The 20,360-nt window shown below is 35.8% G+C and overlaps 1 protein-coding gene across 1 annotated transcript; it reads right to left on the reverse strand.

Moving 5' to 3' along the window:
- Positions 1–585: 585 nt before the first annotated feature.
- On the reverse strand, positions 586–1,442 carry LOC139868829 (uncharacterized). Its single transcript, XM_071857172.1, has 2 exons — positions 1,292–1,442; positions 586–1,223 (listed from the first exon to the last, which is right to left on the reverse strand). The coding sequence occupies exons 1-2, from the start codon at positions 1,440–1,442 to the stop codon at positions 586–588; spliced, it is 789 nt and encodes a 262-aa protein (XP_071713273.1).
- Between the last annotated feature and the right edge of the window lie 18,918 nt (positions 1,443–20,360).

Below are 20,360 nucleotides of genomic sequence, written 5' to 3' on the forward strand. Positions count from 1 at the left end.
TCAGTGGGCATGGCCCACCCACATTATAAAGTGATTTTTAAATAACGTTAATTATTAATTAATAAAATCTATAATTGAAATTTTTTGAATTAGAAAAAGAAGTTACTTGTGACTTATGAAACGGAAATAACAAATATATTATTTGAATGTTATTAGCGGAATGTGACTTGTTAATTGATATTCCAATACCCTCATGTGTAAGACTCAAACTTCACTAATAACAAATTTTAGGATGATCATAGAGAAGTTAAAAGCACTAATGAGATAATTTTAATGTATCACTTAGAGCACAAGGTGTCCGTGTCTATTTCAGTGTCTATTTTTCAGTGTCCATTTTGGAAGCTGAAATTGACTGACAGTGTGTAAAATGGAGGTGTCCACAGTGTCCATTTCAGTGTCCATTTCGGTGTCGATTTTCATATTTTGTTTTTTTTTTTTTTTTGAAAAGCAAACAAGATTAAATTATTATTAGCAAACAAGTGTACAGGTAACAAAGGATCAGACGGATCCAAACACACTCAAAACGTTACAGCACAAACACACTTGGTTTGCGAGAGGAGCAAACCATTACAACACGAATTCACACTAGATATTCAAATACACGCTAGGATTACTTAACCACGTGAGCCATTCTAGATTCCTTCCTTTAGATCTATTTGAGATCCAATCGAAGGATTTAACTTGGATCTCACTCAACGCCACCGGGGTGTTCCAACATTTATCTCGAAAAACTTTGTTGTTTCTATTCTTCCAAATATAATACGCACACACCCATTCGACCGCTTGCCAAATTTTGTTACCGAAGTTAGACATTTGAGTCGAACTATTACCTCGTAGGATCTCGTTGATGCTAAGATTTGAAAAATTGCCTAAGTGCCACCATTCAAACACACGGTTCCAAAGATCCAAAGAATGCTTGCAAAAAATGAGTGAGTGCTCGACCGTCTCCATGTCGTCATCACATATTGGACACCGAACAGAGTGTAAGTCTATGCCTTTTTTATCAAGCTCCATACGAACGGGGAGTCTTCTTTTTAATGCACGCCAAACAAAAATCTCAACTTTTTTCGGAACAAGGTTGTTGCGTAGAGTTTCAATCGGGATGCTGATGTTTGGAAGAATCTGTTCGTCTATAGCACCGGACAGTAGCTTGACCGCAAATCTACCATTGCTCGAAAGGCTCCATGTCCACTGGTCCTTCTCATGATGATTGAAAGAAAAACCTGCAATAAGAGAAACTAAACACGTGAGTTCGGTGGCTGTGCGTCCAGAAGGAGGACGTTTCCAGCACCACACTGAAGAAGCTTCGCCTGATGAAAAGATGATCCGATCACTAATGAGCGCGTTCTTCGAGGACTCCAATCTGAATAGCCGAGAGAATTTGTCGCGAAGAGTGAAATTTCCAATCCAATGGTCCTTCCAAAAGGATGTTGAAGACCCATCTCCAATGCTCTTGACAAACGAGTTCCGAAAAGGGACATTAATTTCTTCCATTTGGAGACCTGCTGCAATGATGTTACGCCAAAGGCCCGAGATCGAAGAGTGATTTACATCATCCTCCAATCCCATGCCTCCACAATCGCCATAAATGCTACGTATTATTTTGACCCAAAGAGACTCGGTTTCGGTTTTGAACCTCCACCACCATTTACCCAAAAGAGCTAAATTTTTGCTTTTTAAAGACCCAATGTTTAACCCCCCATTTTCGTAAGATGACAAAACAAGATCCCACTTTACCCAAGCCATTTTCGAACCCGAAAGAGACCCGCCCCAAAAAAAATTACGTCTCACACTCTCGAGGGTTTTTAGCACACATTGCGGAGCACGGAAGAGTGAAAAGTAATACAACGGGAGACTACTTATAACCGACTTGACGAGAACTAATCTTCCTCCAAAAGACATCGATCGCATTTTCCAATCCGAGAGTCGTTTTTTTATTTTTTCAACAATTGGGTTCCAATTATTTTTCTTATTCATATTTGCACCAATTGGCAACCCGAGATAAGTAAAAGGAAATTCTCCTACTTTGCACCCAATGCGGTTAGCAACATAGGTAACCTCGCCTTGATCTACCCCAATGCCATACAAACAACTTTTGTTGAAGTTAACCTTTAGGCCCGACACCAACTCAAAGCAATGGAGTAAATTTCGTAGGCTATACACATTAGACCTACTCCATTCACCTAGAAAGATGGTGTCGTCCGCATATTGAAGATGCGAAACGAGAATTTTGGCATTACCAATCTCAACCCCCTTAAAAAGACCCTTATCCGTGGCCGACTTTGCTAAAATATTCAACCCTTCCGCCGCAAGTAAAAATAAAAAAGGAGATAACGGGTCGCCTTGTCTTATTCCCTTGCTAGTATTAAATTCCTTTGTGGGCGACCCGTTCACAAGGATGGAAATAGAAGCGGAGCTTAAACACGCAAGTATCCACTTCCTCCATTTTTCCCCAAAACCCATGCATTTCATCACATCCATTAGAAAGCCCCAATTGAGAGAATCAAACGCCTTTTCGAAGTCTATCTTAAAAAGAATACCCTTTTTATTATTCTTCTTCAAATAGTCGATACTCTCGTTCACAATTAAAGCGCCATCAAGGATGAATCTTACTTTTAGGAAGGCACTTTGTTCCATTCCAATAAGACCCGGGATTATCTTTCGTATACGATTTGATAACATTTTTGCGACGATTTTATAATAACTACCAATCAAGCTAATTGGCCGGTAGTCACCAAGAGTTAGGGGGTCCACTTTTTTAGGGATTAACGTAACAAAGGAGGCGTTGCATCCTTTCGAAAATTCTGCATTCGACCAAAACCACTCAATAGCTTCAATAAGTTCACATTTTATGACATCCCAATATTTTTTAAAAAACCTCAAATTGAAACCGTCCGGCCCAGGCGCTTTATTGCTTCCACAATCAAATACGGCATCACGAGTTTCATATGTATCAAAACGAGCCTCTAGGGCTGCTGCTTCGGTAATATCAAGGGTTGGATAATGGAGATCATCCAAACTAGGGCGAAGGTGATCGTGTTCTTCAAAAATTGATTTAAAATGGCTAAAAGTAGCCGATTTAATATCATTTGGCCTATCGTTCCAAACCCCGTTTATCATCAGCCCTCTAATGTTCGTCATACTATTTTTCAGCCGTATGCACGAATGGAAAAATTTCGTGTTCTCGTCCCCCTCTAGTACCCATTTGATTTTAGCTTTTTGCTTGAGCATACTCAATTTGACATTCTCTTTATCAATCCACTGTTTTCGGGTGTCACGCCACAAGTTATACTCGACCTCACTCAATATATTTGATTCGGCTTTGATCTCAAGGTCAGTTGCTACTGATTGTAATAATTCGATCTCGTTATCAATTTGGTTAAACTTACTGTTGCTCCAACGTCTCAACGCTTCCTTAACTTTTTTGAGTTTATTTCGAAAAACACAGTCTAATCGATTGGAGGATGCCACAGGTTCAGCCCACGCACCTATAATCACTTCATCAATGTCTTCTTCATCGAACCAAGCATCGAAAACTTTAAAAGGTTTCGGGCCGAAGTTTTTCTCTTCGTCTATTAAAACAATTGGACAATGGTCGGAGTGATTTCTTTCTAATGCAGTTGCTGAAAGATGTGCCCATGAAGAATAGAATTTATCGGAAACAAGGAAACGGTCTAATTTACTAAATTTTAACCCATCATCGCTTACCCTTGTAAATTTTCTGCCTCCTAAGGGGATCTCCAACAATCTATTATTCATTATAAAATCATTGAATCTTTGCGCCCTATACTCAAGAAACTCACAATTCAATCTTTCGTTTTGGGTTCTCACCTCATTAAAATCGCCGCAAAGTAGCCACGCCTCTTCTACACCACGCTCAATAAGAGTAGAAATCGAATCCCATAGTTTTTGCTTGTTTACATCATCGTGTGGCCCGTAGACGTTAATAATATTTAAGTGTGTACCTGACCTTTTCCATAAACCTCGTATACCAATTGCAAAATCAAGGTTAATAACACTAATTGCATCAAAAGAATTAGTATCCCAAATGAGTAATTGGCCGCCCGATTTACCCACCATTTCCTTTTGGATGAACTCACAATCATTCGAACCCCAAAGAGAATTGATCCAACACTTATCAACGAGATGTAATTTCGTTTCTTGTAAGGCAAAAAAATCAGGCCTTTCTTTTGCAATGAACTTTTTACACCACCCAAGTTTGCTATCTTTACACCCAATTTTAAAACTTCTGATATTAAAGGAAATCGTCTTCATGATATACAATATCAAACGAAAAGGGCAGAAAACATGGATCTAATGGGAAGGGCGTTCCTTCCACTTTAGACCCAATTTAGTGCCATATTCACGAATTTCAACTGAATTGAAGGAGCTAAAAGAATTAGCAGCAGAGTCATTACCTTTATCGTTAACAGAACGATGAGAATTAGAGGATAGATCACAGCGTGCACATGAAGAGCACTTTGATTTAAGTGGTCTTTCATCTGGTCTTCCTTTCCTTGCAGAGTTCTTTATGTTCATCATTCTAGATGAAGTTTTCCACTTCCTCAAATTAGACCAGCAGCAATCTTTACTTTTGTTGTTGCTCTTCGTCAAATCTTTTCCCAAGATCTTCCTGTCGGTTTTCAATTTAGTGTTGTTCAGATTTTGGGTATCTTTCAGATTTGATTTTGGTCGACTCTGTTGCAGGTTACGTGCCCTCCCTTCTAAGAGGATAAGATTATCTTGATTTGAAACATCAACAGACTCTGGTTGTAATGGAGCGTCCCCACTTGGGTTTCTTGCATCTTTATTTGTCATATCAATAGGCTCATTAACTGGACATTTTGTTTTGTCCGGCCCACCAGAGTTACATTTTGCTTTAATAACGCTTGGCCCACCAGAGTTATCAGGCCCAAGTTCATTTTGCTTCAGTACCCCATTTGAATTTGGCCAATTTGGAGAGTCAAGTGGGTTCTCTTTAACGGGTGTTGAAATGCTTTGGGGAGACACGCCATCATTGCACTGCCCAAAGTGTTCATTGTCATCATTGCCATCATTAATTCTCATTGAACCTAGACAACCGGATTCTTCGTCTTCTACAGTGGTATTTTTCCGGTCACCACCATGAACATCAACGTCATCGTCGTGAGAAGATTTATGGTTATTGAGTACTGGATCTTCATCGTCTGATTCATACCCAAAATTTGACATGTCATCATCTTCATCTGAATTATCATTTGAGCACTCAAATGTGTCATTAACACACTCAATATCATCTTCATCTTCATGCTTTAGAGATTCATCGCGAAGGGTTCCTTCCACTTCATCGTCACCGTCCCATGAAACAACCATCTCAATATTTTTGTTCACATTCTCCTTTGCCCTGATGTTGATGCAGCCAGACCCAATATCAACTTGAACCTTATCATCTATGCAATGTTGGAGTTTAGAAAGAATCAAAACACTCCCAACTGTGAGATTTTGGTCTTCTTGTGTGAGTTGACAATTGGACATGTCTATTACTTGCCCCCAATAGTTTGCAATTCTTTTGAAAGTATTTTCCATCCAACAAAGGGGAGGAACCCCTGTGATGTCAAGCCATAATAGTCTATTTGACTGGGTAAAAGTTTTATCCATTAGGTGAACGTTATCACACCATTTGTACACTATGTGATCCTTGTTATCCAACACCTTTTCAGCTTCAACTGAAGAATTGAACATTAACATTATCTCCAAGCCTCCAACGTATTTGATAGCACAATCCATTAAACCCTCAGCTTTGGATAGATCAGCAATGTGGTGAATAATAGACCAATCTTTAACTGTACCGGTTATGGATCTTTTATGTAGATGATTGTTTCGATCAGACTCTTTAATCTTCATTCTTTTAACAGCAACAGATTCTTCAAGGTTGTTTCTGTTTCCGGCATTAAACCTGATTTTTTCCCTGAGGTCTCGACTTCTAAGTTTCTCTCTAAGATCGCCATTGAAGTTACTCGTTACATCTTTGTAGTTTCGTGTATCTCTAAATACACCTGAATTGACAGATTGGTTGAGATTCTTGTGGACATTTAGGGGAGGGAAATGGTTTCCTCCTGGGTTGTAACCAGACTCTTGCCTATCAGTAGCATTGAAAACTCTAATAGGGTTTCCATCAAACTTTATCTTCTCCAGGAGTTGAAGCATCCGATCTTTGTTTGTAACATTAGCGAATCTAGCAAAAGCGAACCGTTGTCCACCTTTTAGTCTCCTACCCACCATATAGATATCTCTGATATCACCATGAGGTTTGAAAGATCTCCATAAGTCTGACACACTCCAATTCTCAGGGAAGTTGAAAAACATATAGGATGTAAGTTGGATTCCAAATAGCCTCACTAATCGGTCATGTAGTTTCCCGTTGTAGTTCCTTTGTTGATCCGCCGTGCTGCCGCCCTTACACTCTCTCCTCTCATCCTTACGCCGCTCGTTTTCTCTCACCCTCATTCTCTCTCTTATTGTTCTACCGTCTCATTATTTTAAAATTTTGTTTATTTGATAAATATCTTTGGTTCATATTTTGTATTTTATTTTTATTTTTTAATACCTTTTTATTCTTAATTATTGTTTTTTATTAATTGTGAAAAATAAAAAAAAATCATTAATAAAAAAAAATGATTAAACCTGCAGCAAAAAAAAAAAAATGATTAAAATTATTGCTTATTCCATACTCAAAATTATCTTCATCTTCTACCTACAGCCAAATTCAACCTGCAGCAGAAGAAAAAAAAAAAAAAACCTGCTCTTTCTTCTTCATCTCAACAGCAGCTAGCAAACCCGCAAAAAAAAAAAAAAAAAAAAAACAAAAACAAAAAAAAAAAACTGCTCTTTCTTCTTCATCTCAACAGCAGCTAGCAAACCTGCAAAAATGTGAAGATGAAAAATTTGAATTTGGACCCCACAATCACACCCTAAAATCACCGTCGGTTTTTGGTGGCTGGAAATCGACGGCGAGATCGACGCCGTCACGGTGTCGACCGACGGTCGATCTCGCCGTCGATTTTGAAGGACGGTGAAAAAATTAAACGGGCACCGTGTGCTCTTACATGAATAAATATTCACTTTATCTGAATAAAATGTGAAGATGAAAAATTTACTTCATTATTTTAATATTAACGATTTAATCACCTATAAATAACGAAGCAATAAAAATAAGAGTTATAATTAACATTAACATTCTTCTATATAAAACATACTACGTACTAATTAGACCTTAAACTTGTAGAAAACATTGTAGTTAGTTTTTCAATCCGAGAGTCTCTTTTGACTTTGTCCACAATAGGTTGCCATGTTATTTCCTTGTTCAAATAGGCATCCCAAGGTACGCGAATGAGAAGATGCCAGTCGTGCACTATAAACGTTTAACCATGTCCTCAACTTCTTGGATGATCACTTTAAACTCGAGAGCTCTTCGAAGCATTTTAGTTGAGTCATTTGAAAAAAAAAACATAGTCAAATACCCTCTTGTTTATTTTTGTTGCAAATAATGAGATCATAATTTAGGGAACTTTGACTCTTATCAAATTAAATTCAAATAAATTAAGGGAATAAAGGGTACAAGATCGAAAAAAATGTATTGAATGGATGTCCGGGCATTGAGAAGGAAGCATGCTTTCAGATGCGAAAGGTCGTAGGGAGATAATGTATATTATCCATGCCTATAAGATATCGGCGAAGAAGAGATAAGGGATAGAAAAAAACATTGAATTACTAATATGAATATGATGATAGTTCATTTTGTAAAATTCTTTTATAATCGAACATCTCTCTAACTTTGTAATAAAAACACACTATGTTATGAAAATTACATGTATAGACAATTTTGTTGAATAGTATAGTCAAATATATATTGATATTTAAATATTGTATAGTGATAAATATGTAGTATATATATATGTGTGTGTGGTGCAGAGAGTTTACAAGCTAAAAAAAACATCTTTCTTTGCATCAGTTTCTTTCTTTATATTTTTCAATTAAGTAGTAGTAAAAATATATTATAATAATAATTAGTATTAAGTTTGGGTATTGTTCAAGGTTGCGGATATTATAGTACTGCTTTTCTATCATTCCAAATCATTTATTCTATAGGCAAAAATCAGACCACTAAAGGTAGTTATAAGCCTACTGAATTATAACACGTTATCAGCACGAAGTGCTCCGTATAATCAAGGTTTATCTAAGCAAGCACAAGTCACTAATCAAGGTAAGAAATTATCTAACTTTTATTAACTTCACTAACATTTATATTTATGTTATTTAAGTTATATATGGTCGGTTATACCGCCTGAATTATATTTCTGTAATCTAACTTTTATTAACTTCACTAACATTTATATTTATGTTATTTAAGTTATATATGGTCGGTTATACCGCCTGAATTATATTTCTGTAATCTAACTTTTATTAACTTCCCTAACATTTATATTTATGTTATTTAAGTTATATATGGTCGGTTATACCGCCTGAATTATATTTTCTGTAATCTAACTCTTATTAACTTCACTAACATTTATATTTATGTTAATAAGACCTCATGATTGTACGCAACACGTCATTTGATAACACGGTACTTTATGTACGCAACACGTCATTTGACAACACGGTACCATGGGTCGAGATTAATTCTGATCAAAACGAATACGATGGGGTCTTTATATGTTATCTAACATTTATGATTACTTATGCAATTAATCATTATTTATTTCATGCATACTAATGTTTATTCTTAAATTTATAATCTTAAAAGTTAAAATAAGAAAAAGTAGTTTGTATTTTTATTAAAAGTAAATCTTAAAAGTTAAAATAAAAAAAGGTAGTTTGTATTTTTATTAAAAGAAAATCTTAAAAGTTAAAATAAGAAAAAGTAGTTTGTATTTTTATTAAAAGTTAATCTTAAAAGTTAAAATAAGAAAAAGTAATTTGTATTTTTATTAAAAGTAAATCTTAAAAGTTAAAATAAGAAAAATACATTATAATAAAATATATTATAACTTAATATATATTATTATAATATTATTAATAATATAATATGAACCTATATTCTATCCTTCCCTTATGGTTTTATTATTTGTAATCATACCATTATTCCTTAGTTTGCTACTTATGAATCTAAACTAATTCTAATTTCATGTTGTTATTTGTCTATGAAAAAAAAAATTGATTATGATTATGATTATGATTTATGTTGTTCATCTTTCTGAAAATAGAAAATGTCAAACTTATCAAAGCTTGAGTTTGATGCCTTAGACGTATCGGGAACAAACTACACATCATGGGTTATGGACGTAGAAATAAATCTTGGATCATTGGGTATTCTAGAAACTTTAAAAGAAAACAATACTTTTTCCGATCCAGATAAATTAAAATCAATTGCTTTTATTCGCAAACATATTGATACCACCTTAAAACATATGTTTCTCACTATCAAAGATCCACATGTTTTATGGGAAAGTATCAAGAGTAGATTCGATAATCAAAAGGAAATATTACTTCCAGCTGCGAGGGAAGAATGGAGAAATCTAAGGTTCCAAGATTTCAAAAAGGTAAGTGAATACAGCTCGGCCATGTTCAAGATCCGTTCAAAGCTTCAATTCTGTGGTCAAGAAATAAGTGATGCTGATATGATGGAGAAAACTTTCTCCACAATGCACTCTGCAAACATAACTGTGCAAGAAAATTTAAGATTGCAGAATTATAAAACTTTTTCCAAACTTCAAACTTATCTCTTAGTTGCAGAAGTTAATAAAGAATTACTGATGAAAAATCAAGAATCTCGTCCTACCGGTGCGCTAGCATTTCCTGAAGCTAATGCTATTAACAATAATAATAATAAAAGAAGAAATGCACATGGACGATGGCGTGGACAAGGTCGTGGCCATATTGGCCAAACCCATCATCATGGAAATTACCATAACAATAATAAAAATCATAACTATGTTCGAAATCATCCTTATGGTAATGGTCGTGGTGGTGGTCGTGGTCGTGGTGGTCGTGGTCGTGGACAAAGAAATAATAATCCACAAAATTATAAAATCCAAACACCATACAATCCCACAAATCACAATGTTGAAGAAGGCTCTTCAAAGAATGTTGAAGATTCTTGTTACCGATGTGGTAAAATTGGCCACTGGTCTAAAAACTGCCGAACAAATCAGCATTCTGTTAATCGGTATCAAGAATCCCTAAAGGGAAAACGAAAAGAAGCAAATCTTGTGGATGACCTTGATACAAAAATCACTGAGCCAACTTGTGACTACTTTAATGAATAAATTTTTTCTAATATCTATATATATAGATATCCTATTATATGTTCCCGTTAAAAATGGTTGTAGATTTTCAATCTACACCATATCTAGTTTACTACATATTTCTTTATTATGTGCTATCGTTTGTAACATGTTTTGAATGTAATATATTGATGAATTATGTACTCATTATTTGTTTCTCATATTTTTTTTTTTTTTTTTTTTTTTGAAGTTCATGATGTATACTGCTGGAGTAAAAAATCAGTCAAATGGTGGAGATATTTGTATTGTAGATAGTGGTGCCACTCACACCATACTCAAATCTAAAAAATATTTCACAGACTTGAAAGCAACGGAAGGAACTATACATACTATATCAGGTCATGTGGACTTAATAAAAGGAATGGGAAAGGCAAAATTCATGTTACCAAATGGTACGAATTTTTTGATAAATAATGCCTTATTTTCTCCCATGTCAAAGAGAAATTTGTTAAGTTTCTCTGACATATACCAAAATGGATATGATTATCAGTCAGGGACAACAGAAAATGAAAAATATTTAAGTATCACTGATAAGAATCGTGTAATTGAAAAACTACCAAGACTTCATTCTGGTTTACATTATACACATATAAATGTACCTGAAGTAAATGTGGTAGTTAAAGAAAAATCATGTGATCCTGTAATGATCAGTTTGTGGCATGAGAGATTAGGCCACCCAGGATCGACAATGATGAAAAGAATAATACAAAATACACACGGACATCCATTGGCGGATCAAAGGATCCCTCATGATGCACTTATCCCATGTACATCATGCTCACTTGGAAAGTTGATAATAAGACCACCACCTCTTAAGGTTGAAAAAGAATCACCAATGTTTCTTGAAAGAATTCAAGGTGATATATGTGGACCAATTCATCCACCATGTGGACCATTTAGATATTTTATGGTTCTAATAGACGCATCTAGTAGATGGTCTCATGTTTGTCTATTATCAAGTCAAAATATGGCATTTGCAAAATTTCTTGCTCAAATTATTAAATTGAGAGCACATTTCCCTGATTATACTATTAAAAGGGTGAGACTAGATAATGCTGGTGAGTTTACGTCTCAAGCATTTAATAACTTTTGCATGTCTATTGGGATTATTGTTGAACATCCCGTTGCCCATGTGCATACACAAAATGGTTTAGCTGAATCATTAATTAAACGATTGCAGCTAATAGCTAGACCATTGATAATGCGAACAAAACTCCCAGTATCTGTATGGGGCCATGCAATTTTGCATGCTGCATCATTGATTCGCATTAGACCAAGCTCAAGTCATACATATTCTCCCTTGCAACTTGCTTTTGGCTATCAGCCAAATATTTCCCACCTTAGAACATTTGGTTGTGCGGTTTATGTCCCTATCGCACCACCATAACGCACTAAATGAAATGTCCCGTTCTTATTGATTAAAAACGTTCCATATTAATTGATTTCGTTGCGAGGTTTTGACCTCTATATGAGACATTTTTCAAAGACTGCATTCATTTTAAAACAAACCATAACCTTTATTTCATCAATAAAGGTTTAAAAAGCTTTACGTAGATTATCAAATAATGATAATCTAAAATATCCTGTTTACACACGACCATTACATAATGGTTTACAATACAAATATGTTACAACAAAATAAGTTTCTTGAATGCAGTTTTTACACAATATCATACAAGCATGGACTCCAAATCTTGTCCTTATTTAAGTATGCGACAGCGGAAGCTCTTAATAATCACCTGAGAATAAACATGCTTAAAACGTCAACAAAAATGTTGGTGAGTTATAGGTTTAACCTATATATATCAAATCATAATAATAGACCACAAGATTTCATATTTCAATACACATCCCATACATAGAGATAAAAATCATTCATATGGTGAACACCTGGTAACCGACATTAACAAGATGCATATATATAAGAATATCCCAATCATTCCGGGACACCCTTCGGATATGATATAAATTTCGAAGTACTAAAGCATCCGGTACTTTGGATGGGTTTTGTTAGGCCCAATAGATCTATCTTTAGGATTCGCGTCAATTAGGGTGTCTGTTCCCTAATTCTTAGATTACCAGACTTAATAAAAAGGGGCATATTCGATTTCGATAATTCAACCATAGAATGTAGTTTCACGTACTTGTGTCTATTTTGTAAATCATTTAGAAAACCTGCATGTATTCTCATCCCAAAAATATTAGATTTTAAAAGTGGGACTATAACTCACTTTCACAAATTTTTACTTCGTCGGGAAGTAAGACTTGGCTACTGGTTGATTCACGAACCTATAACAATATATACATATATATCAAAGTATGTCCAAAATATATTTACAACACTTTTAATATATTTTGATGTTTTAAGTTTATTAAGTCAGCTGTCCTCGTTAGTAACCTACAACTAGTTGTCCATAGTTAGATGTACAGAAATAAATCGATAAATATTATCTTGAATCAATCCACGACCCAGTGTATACGTATCTCAGTATTGATCACAACTCAAACTATATATATTTTGGAATCAACCTCAACCCTGTATAGCTAACTCCAACATTCACATATAGAGTGTCTATGGTTGTTCCGAAATATATATAGATGTGTCGACATGATAGGTCGAAACATTGTATACGTGTCTATGGTATCTCAAGATTACATAATATACAATACAAGTTGATTAAGTTATGGTTGGAATAGATTTGTTACCAATTTTCACGTAGCTAAAATGAGAAAAATTATCCAATCTTGTTTTACCCATAACTTCTTCATTTTAAATCCGTTTTGAGTGAATCAAATTGATATGGTTTCATATTGAACTCTATTTTATGAATCTAAACATAAAAAGTATAGGTTTATGGTCGAAAAAATAAGTTACAAGTCGTTTTTGTAATGGTAGTCATTTCAGTCGAAAGAACGACGTCTAGATGACCATTTTAGAAAACATACTTCCACTTTGAGTTTAACCATAATTTTTGGATATAGTTTCATGTTCATAATAAAAATCATTTTCTCAAAATAACAACTTTTAAATCAAAGTTTATCATAGTTTTTAATTAACTAACCCAAAACAGCCCGCGGTGTTACTACAACGGCGTAAATCCGGTTTTACGGTGTTTTTCGTGTTTCCAGGTTTTAAATCATTAAGTTAGCATATCATATAGATATAGAACATGTGTTTAGTTGATTTTAAAAGTCAAGTTAGAAGGATTAACGTTTGTTTGCGAACAAGTTTAGAATTAACTAAACTATGTTCTAGTGATTACAAGTTTAAACCTTCGAATAAGATAGCTTTATATGTATGAATCGAATGATGTTATGAACATCATTACTACCTTAAGTTCCTTGGATAAACCTACTGGAAAAGAGAAAAATGGATCTAGCTTCAACGGATCCTTGGATGGCTCGAAGTTCTTGAAGCAGAATCATGACACGAAAACAAGTTCAAGTAAGATCATCACTTGAAATAAGATTGTTATAGTTATAGAAATTGAATCAAAGTTTGAATATGATTATTACCTTGTATTAGAATGATAACCTACTGTAAGAAACAAAGATTTCTTGAGGTTGGATGATTACCTTACAAGATTGGAAGTGAGCTAGCAAACTTGAAAGTATTCTTGATTTTATGTAACTAGAACTTGTAGAATTTATGAAGAACACTTAGAACTTGAAGATAGAACTTGAGAGAGATCAATTAGATGAAGAAAATTAAAGAATGAAAGTGTTTGTAGGTGTTTTTGGTCGTTGGTGTATGGATTAGATATAAAGGATATGTAATTTTGTTTTCATGTAAATAAGTCATGAATGATTACTCATATTTTTGTAATTTTATGAGATATTTCATGCTAGTTGCCAAATGATGGTTCCCACATGTGTTAGGTAACTCACATGGGCTGCTAAGAGCTGATCATTGGAGTGTATATACCAATAGTACATACATCTAAAAGCTGTGTATTGTACGAGTACGAATATGGGTGCATACGAGTAGAATTGTTGATGAAACTGAACGAGGATGTAATTGTAAGCATTTTTGGTAAGTAGAAGTATTTTGATAAGTGTATTGAAGTCTTACAAAAGTGTATAAATACATATTAAAACACTACATGTATATATATTTTAACTGAGTCGTTAAGTCATCGTTAGTCGTTACATGTAAGTGTTGTTTTGAAACCTTTAGGTTAACGATCTTGTTAAATGTTGTTAACCCAATGTTTATAATATCAAATAAGATTTTAAATTATTATATTATCATGATATTATCATGTATGAATATCTCTTAATATGATATATATACATTAAATGTCTTTACAACGATAATCGTTACATATATGTCTCGTTTAAAATTCATTAAGTTAGTAGTCTTGTTTTTGCATATGTAGTTCATTGTTAATATACTTAATGATATGTTTACTTATCATAGTATCATGTTAACTATATTTATATCCATATATATGTCATCATATAGTTTTTACAAGTTTTAACGTTCGTGAATCATCGGTCAACTTGGGTGGTCAATTGTCTATATGAAACATATTTCAATTAATCAAGTCTTAACAAGTTTGATTGCTTAACATGTTGGAAACATTTAATCATGTAAATATCAATCTCAATTAATATATATAAACATGGAAAAGTTCGGGTCACTACAGTACCTACCCGTTAAATAAATTTCGTCCCGAAATTTTAAGCTGTTGAAGGTGATGACGAATCTTCTGGAAATAGATGCGGGTATTTCTTCTTCATCTGATCTTCACGCTCCCAGGTGAACTCGGGTCCTCTACGAGCATTCCATCGAACCTTAACAATTGGTATCTTTTTTTACTTAAGTCTTTTAACCTCACGATCCATTATTCCGACGGGTTCTTCGATGAATTGAAGTTTTTCGTTGATTTGGATTTCATCTAACGGAATAGTGAGATCTTCTTTAGCAAAACATTTCTTCAAATTCGAGACGTGGAAAGTGTTATGTACAGCCGCGAGTTGTTGAGGTAACTCAAGTCGGTAAGCTACTGGTCCGACACGATCAATAATCTTGAATGGTCCAATATACCTTGGATTTAATTTCCCTCGTTTACCAAATCGAACAACGCCTTTCCAAGGTGCAACTTTAAGCATGACCATCTCTCCAATTTCAAATTCTATATCTTTTCTTTTAATGTCAGCGTAGCTCTTTTGTCGACTTTGGGCGGTTTTCAACCGTTGTTGAATTTGGATGATCTTCTCGGTAGTTTCTTGTATAATCTCCGGACCCGTAATCTGTCTATCCCCCACTTCACTCCAACAAATCGGAGACCTGCACTTTCTACCATAAAGTGCTTCAAACGGCGCCATCTCAATGCTTGAATGGTAGCTGTTGTTGTAGGAAAATTCTGCTAACGGTAGATGTCGATCCCAACTGTTTCCGAAATCAATAACACATGCTCGTAGCATGTCTTCAAGCGTTTGTATCGTCCTTTCGCTCTGCCCATCAGTTTGTGGATGATAGGCAGTACTCATGTCTAGACGAGTTCCTAATGCTTGCTGTAATGTCTGCCAGAATCTTGAAATAAATCTGACATCCCTATCAGAGATAATAGAGATTGGTATTCCATGTCTGGAGACGACTTCCTTCAAATACAGTCGTGCTAACTTCTCCATCTTGTCATCTTCTCTTATTGGCAGGAAGTGTGCTGATTTGGTGAGACGATCAACTATTACCCAAATAGTATCAAAACCACTTGCAGTCCTTGGCAATTTAGTGATGAAATCCATGGTAATGTTTTCCCATTTCCATTCCAGGATTTCGGGTTGTTGAAGTAGACCTGATGGTTTCTGATGCTCAGCTTTGACCTTAGAACACGTCAAACATTCTCCTACGTATTTAGCAACATCGGCTTTCATACCCGGCCACCAAAAATGTTTCTTGAGATCCTTGTACATCTTCCCCGTTCCAGGATGTATTGAGTATCTGGTTTTATGAGCTTCTCTAAGTACCATTTCTCTCATATCCCCAAATTTTGGTACCCAAATCCTTTCAGCCCAATACCGGGTTCCGTCTTCCCGAATATTAAGATGCTTCTCCGATCCTTTGGGTATTTCATCCTTTAAATTTCCCTCTTTTAAAACTCCTTGTTGCGCCTCCTTTATTTGAGTAGTAAGGTTATTATGAATCATTATATTCATAGATTTTACTCGAATGGGTTCTCTGTCCTTCCTGCTCAAGGCATCGGCTACCACATTTGCCTTCCCCGGGTGGTAACGAATCTCAAAGTCATAATCATTCAATAATTCAATCCACCTACGCTGCCTCATATTCAGTTGTTTCTGATTAAATATGTGTTGAAGACTTTTGTGGTCGGTATATATAATACTTTTGACCCCATATAAGTAGTGCCTCCAAGTCTTTAATGCAAAAACAACCGCGCCTAATTCCAAATCATGCGTCGTATAATTTTGTTCGTGAATCTTCAATTGGCTAGACGCATAAGCAATCACCTTCGTTCGTTGCATTAATACACAACCGAGACCTTGCTTTGATGCGTCACAATAAATCACAAAATCATCATTCCCTTCAGGCAATGACAATATAGGTGCCGTAGTTAGCTTTTTCTTCAATAACTGAAACGCTTTCTCTTGTTCATCATTCCATTCAAATTTCTTCCCTTTATGCGTTAATGCAGTCAAGGGTTTTGCTATTCTGGAAAAGTCTTGGATGAACCTTCTGTAGTAACCAGCTAGTCCTAAAAACTGGCGTATGTGTTTCGGAGTTTTCGGGGTTTCCCACTTTTCAACAGTTTCTATCTTTGCCGGATCCACCTTAATACCTTCTTTGTTCACTATGTGACCGAGGAATTGAACTTCTTCCAACCAAAATGCACACTTTGAAAACTTAGCGTACAATTCTTCCTTCCTCAATACTTCTAACACCTTTCTCAAATGTTCACCGTGTTCTTGGTCATTCTTTGAGTAAATAAGTATGTCATCAATGAAAACAATGACAAACTTGTCAAGGTATGGTCCACACACTCGGTTCATAAGGTCCATGAACACAGCTGGTGGATTAGTTAAACCAAACGGCATGACCATAAACTCGTAATGACCGTAACGTGTTCTGAAAGCAGTCTTTGGAATATCATCTTCTTTCACCCGCATTTGATGATACCCGGAATGTAAGTCAATCTTTGAATAAACAGACGAGCCTTGTAGTTGATCAAATAAGTCGTCGATTCTCGGTAGTGGGTAGCGGTTCTTGATGGTAAGTTTGTTCAACTCTCAGTAGTCGATACACAACCTGAATGTACCATCTTTCTTCTTGACAAACAAAACAGGAGCTCCCCACGGTGATGTGCTTGGTCGAATGAAACCACGCTCTAAAAGTTCTTGTAATTGGCTTTGCAGTTCTTTCATCTAGCTGGGTGCGAGTCTGTAAGGAGCACGAGCTATTGGTTCAGCTCCTGGTACAAGATCTATTTGAAATTCAACGGATCGATGTGGGGGTAATCCCGGTAATTCTTTCGGAAATACATCGGGAAATTCTTTTGCAATGGGAACATCATTGATGCTCTTTTCTTCAGTTTGTACTTTCTCGACGTGTGCTAGAACAGCATAGCAACCTTTTCTTATTAGTTTTTGTGCCTTCAAATTACTAATAAGATGTAGCTTCGTGTTGCCCTTTTCTCCGTACACCATTAAGGGTTTTCCTTTTTCTCGTATAATGCGAATTGCATTTTTGTAACAAACGATCTCTGCTTTCACTTCTTTCAACCAGTCCATACCGATTATCACATCAAAACTCCCTAACTCTACTAGTATCAAATCAATCTTAAATGTTTCGCTAACCAGTTTAATTTCTCGATTCCGACATATATTATCTGCTGAAATTAATTTACCATTTGCTAATTCGAGTAAAAATTTACTATCCAAAGGCATCAATGGACAACTTAATTTAGCACAAAAATCTCTACTCATATAGCTTCTATCCGCACCCGAATCAAATAAAACGTAAGCAGATTTATTGTCAATAAGAAACGTACCCGTAACAAGCTCCGGGTCTTCCTGTGCCTCTGCCGCATTAATATTGAAAACTCTTCCGCGGCCTTGTCCATTCGTGTTCTCCTGGTTCGGGCAATTTCTAATAATGTGGCCCGGTTTTCCACATTTATAACAAACTACATTGGCATAACTTGCTCCGACACTACTTGCTCCGCCATTACTCGTTCCGACACCATTTGTTCCTTTCGTTCTATTAACCCCTGGTCCGTAGACCTCACACTTCGCCGCGCTATGACCATTTCTTTTACACTTGTTGCAAAATTTGGTGCAGAACCCCGAGTGATACTTTTCACACCTTTGGCATAGCTGCTTCTGATTGTTGTTGTTGTTGCGGTTATTATTGTTGTTGGGATGATTGTTGTAGTTGCTGTTGCTGTTGTTGTTGTTGTTGTTGTTGTTGTTGTTGTTGTTGGGCCGTTTGTTGTAGTTGCGATTGATGTTGCGATTGTTGGGATAATTGTTGCGATTATTGTTGTAATTGCTGTTGTTGTTGTATTGGTGATTCTTATCACCGTTTTCCTCCCACTTTCTTTTGACTTGCTTCACATTGGCCTCTTCAGCAGTCTGTTCTTTAATTCTTTCTTCAATCTGGTTCACTAGTTTGTGAGCCATTCGACATGCCTGTTGTATGGAGGCGGGCTCGTGTGAACTTATATCTTCTTGGATTCTTTCCGGTAATCCTTTCACAAATGCGTCGATCTTCTCTTCCTCATCTTCGAATGCTCCCGGACACAATAGGCACAATTCTGTGAATCGTCTTTCGTACGTGGTAATATCAAATCCTTAGGTTCGTAACCCTCTAAGTTCTGTCTTGAGCTTATTGACCTCGGTTCTGGGACGGTACTTCTCGTTCATCAAGTGCTTGAATGCTGACCACGGTAGTGCGTACGCATCATCTTGTACCACTTGCTCTAGATAGGTATTCCACCATGTTAACGCAGAACCTGTGAAGGTATGCGTAGCGTACTTCACTTTGTCCTCTTCAGTACACTTACTTATGGCAAACACCGATTCGACCTTCTCGGTCCACCGTTTCAATCCGATCGGTCCTTCGGTTCCATCAAATTCCAAAGGTTTGCAGGCAGTGAATTCTTTGTAGGTGCATCCTACACGATTTCCTGTACTGCCAGATCCAAGGTTATTGTTGCTATGTAGCGCAGCCTGTACTGCGGCTATGTTTGAAGCTAGAAAAGTACGGAATTCCTCTTCATTCATATTCACGGTGTGTCGAGTAGTCGGTGCCATTTCCTTCAAAATAGTCAAATGGAACAAGTTAATCATACAGAATATTAAGAGTAGTTAATAGTATTTCGTAGCATAATATGAACTCATTTATAAAAGATTTTTCTTCATATTAGCGTTTTATAAGTTTAAATTCGGGTAGTACCTACCCGTTAAGTTCATACTTAGTAGCTAATATACAATTCAACTACTACAATTCTATATGAAAAACTGATTGTAATAATATTTCGCGTTCAAACTTTTATACAATATTTTACAAACTTACAATACCGCTTATTTTACATAAAGCATGAAATATAGCAAACAATAACTTTGATACAAGATAGTTGTGAAGATAATTCTAGCTAGTACACAAGTCGTTCAGCAAAGGCAATAAAGACACGTAATTCATACGTCCAGAAACAAGTCATGCATTCTGGTTTTACTAGGACTACTTCCCATCCTTGGTCTTGTGGAACATAACCGTTATGGCCGTTGATAAGACAGCGCGTTGTAACGTCATCAAAGGGACGAGGGTTACGTAATGACCAACAGTCTCGTAATAACCTAAAAACCTCATTTCTTACCCCAATTACCGACTCCGTCACTTGTGGGAACGTATTGTTTAATAGTTGTAGCCCGATGTTCTTGTTCTCACTTTGGTGAGAAGCGAACATTACTAACCCGTAAGCATAACATGCTTCTTTATGTTGCATGTTAGCCGCTTTTTCTAAATCACGAAGTCCTATATTCGGATATACTGAGTCAAAATAATTTCTTAAC

Source organism: Rutidosis leptorrhynchoides, chromosome 9 (assembly GCF_046630445.1).
Source record: "Rutidosis leptorrhynchoides isolate AG116_Rl617_1_P2 chromosome 9, CSIRO_AGI_Rlap_v1, whole genome shotgun sequence".
Taxonomy (NCBI): Eukaryota; Viridiplantae; Streptophyta; class Magnoliopsida; order Asterales; family Asteraceae; genus Rutidosis; species Rutidosis leptorrhynchoides.

Coding starts and splice junctions, on each gene's coding strand:
- LOC139868829 (XM_071857172.1), bottom strand. CDS start 1,442: ATGGGTCTTCAACATCCTTTTGGAAGGACCATTGGATTGGAAATTTCA. Junction 1,224..1,291: donor GGCGAAGCTTCTTCAGTGTG/GTGCTGGAAACG, acceptor CTCTTATTGCAG/GTTTTTCTTTCAATCATCAT.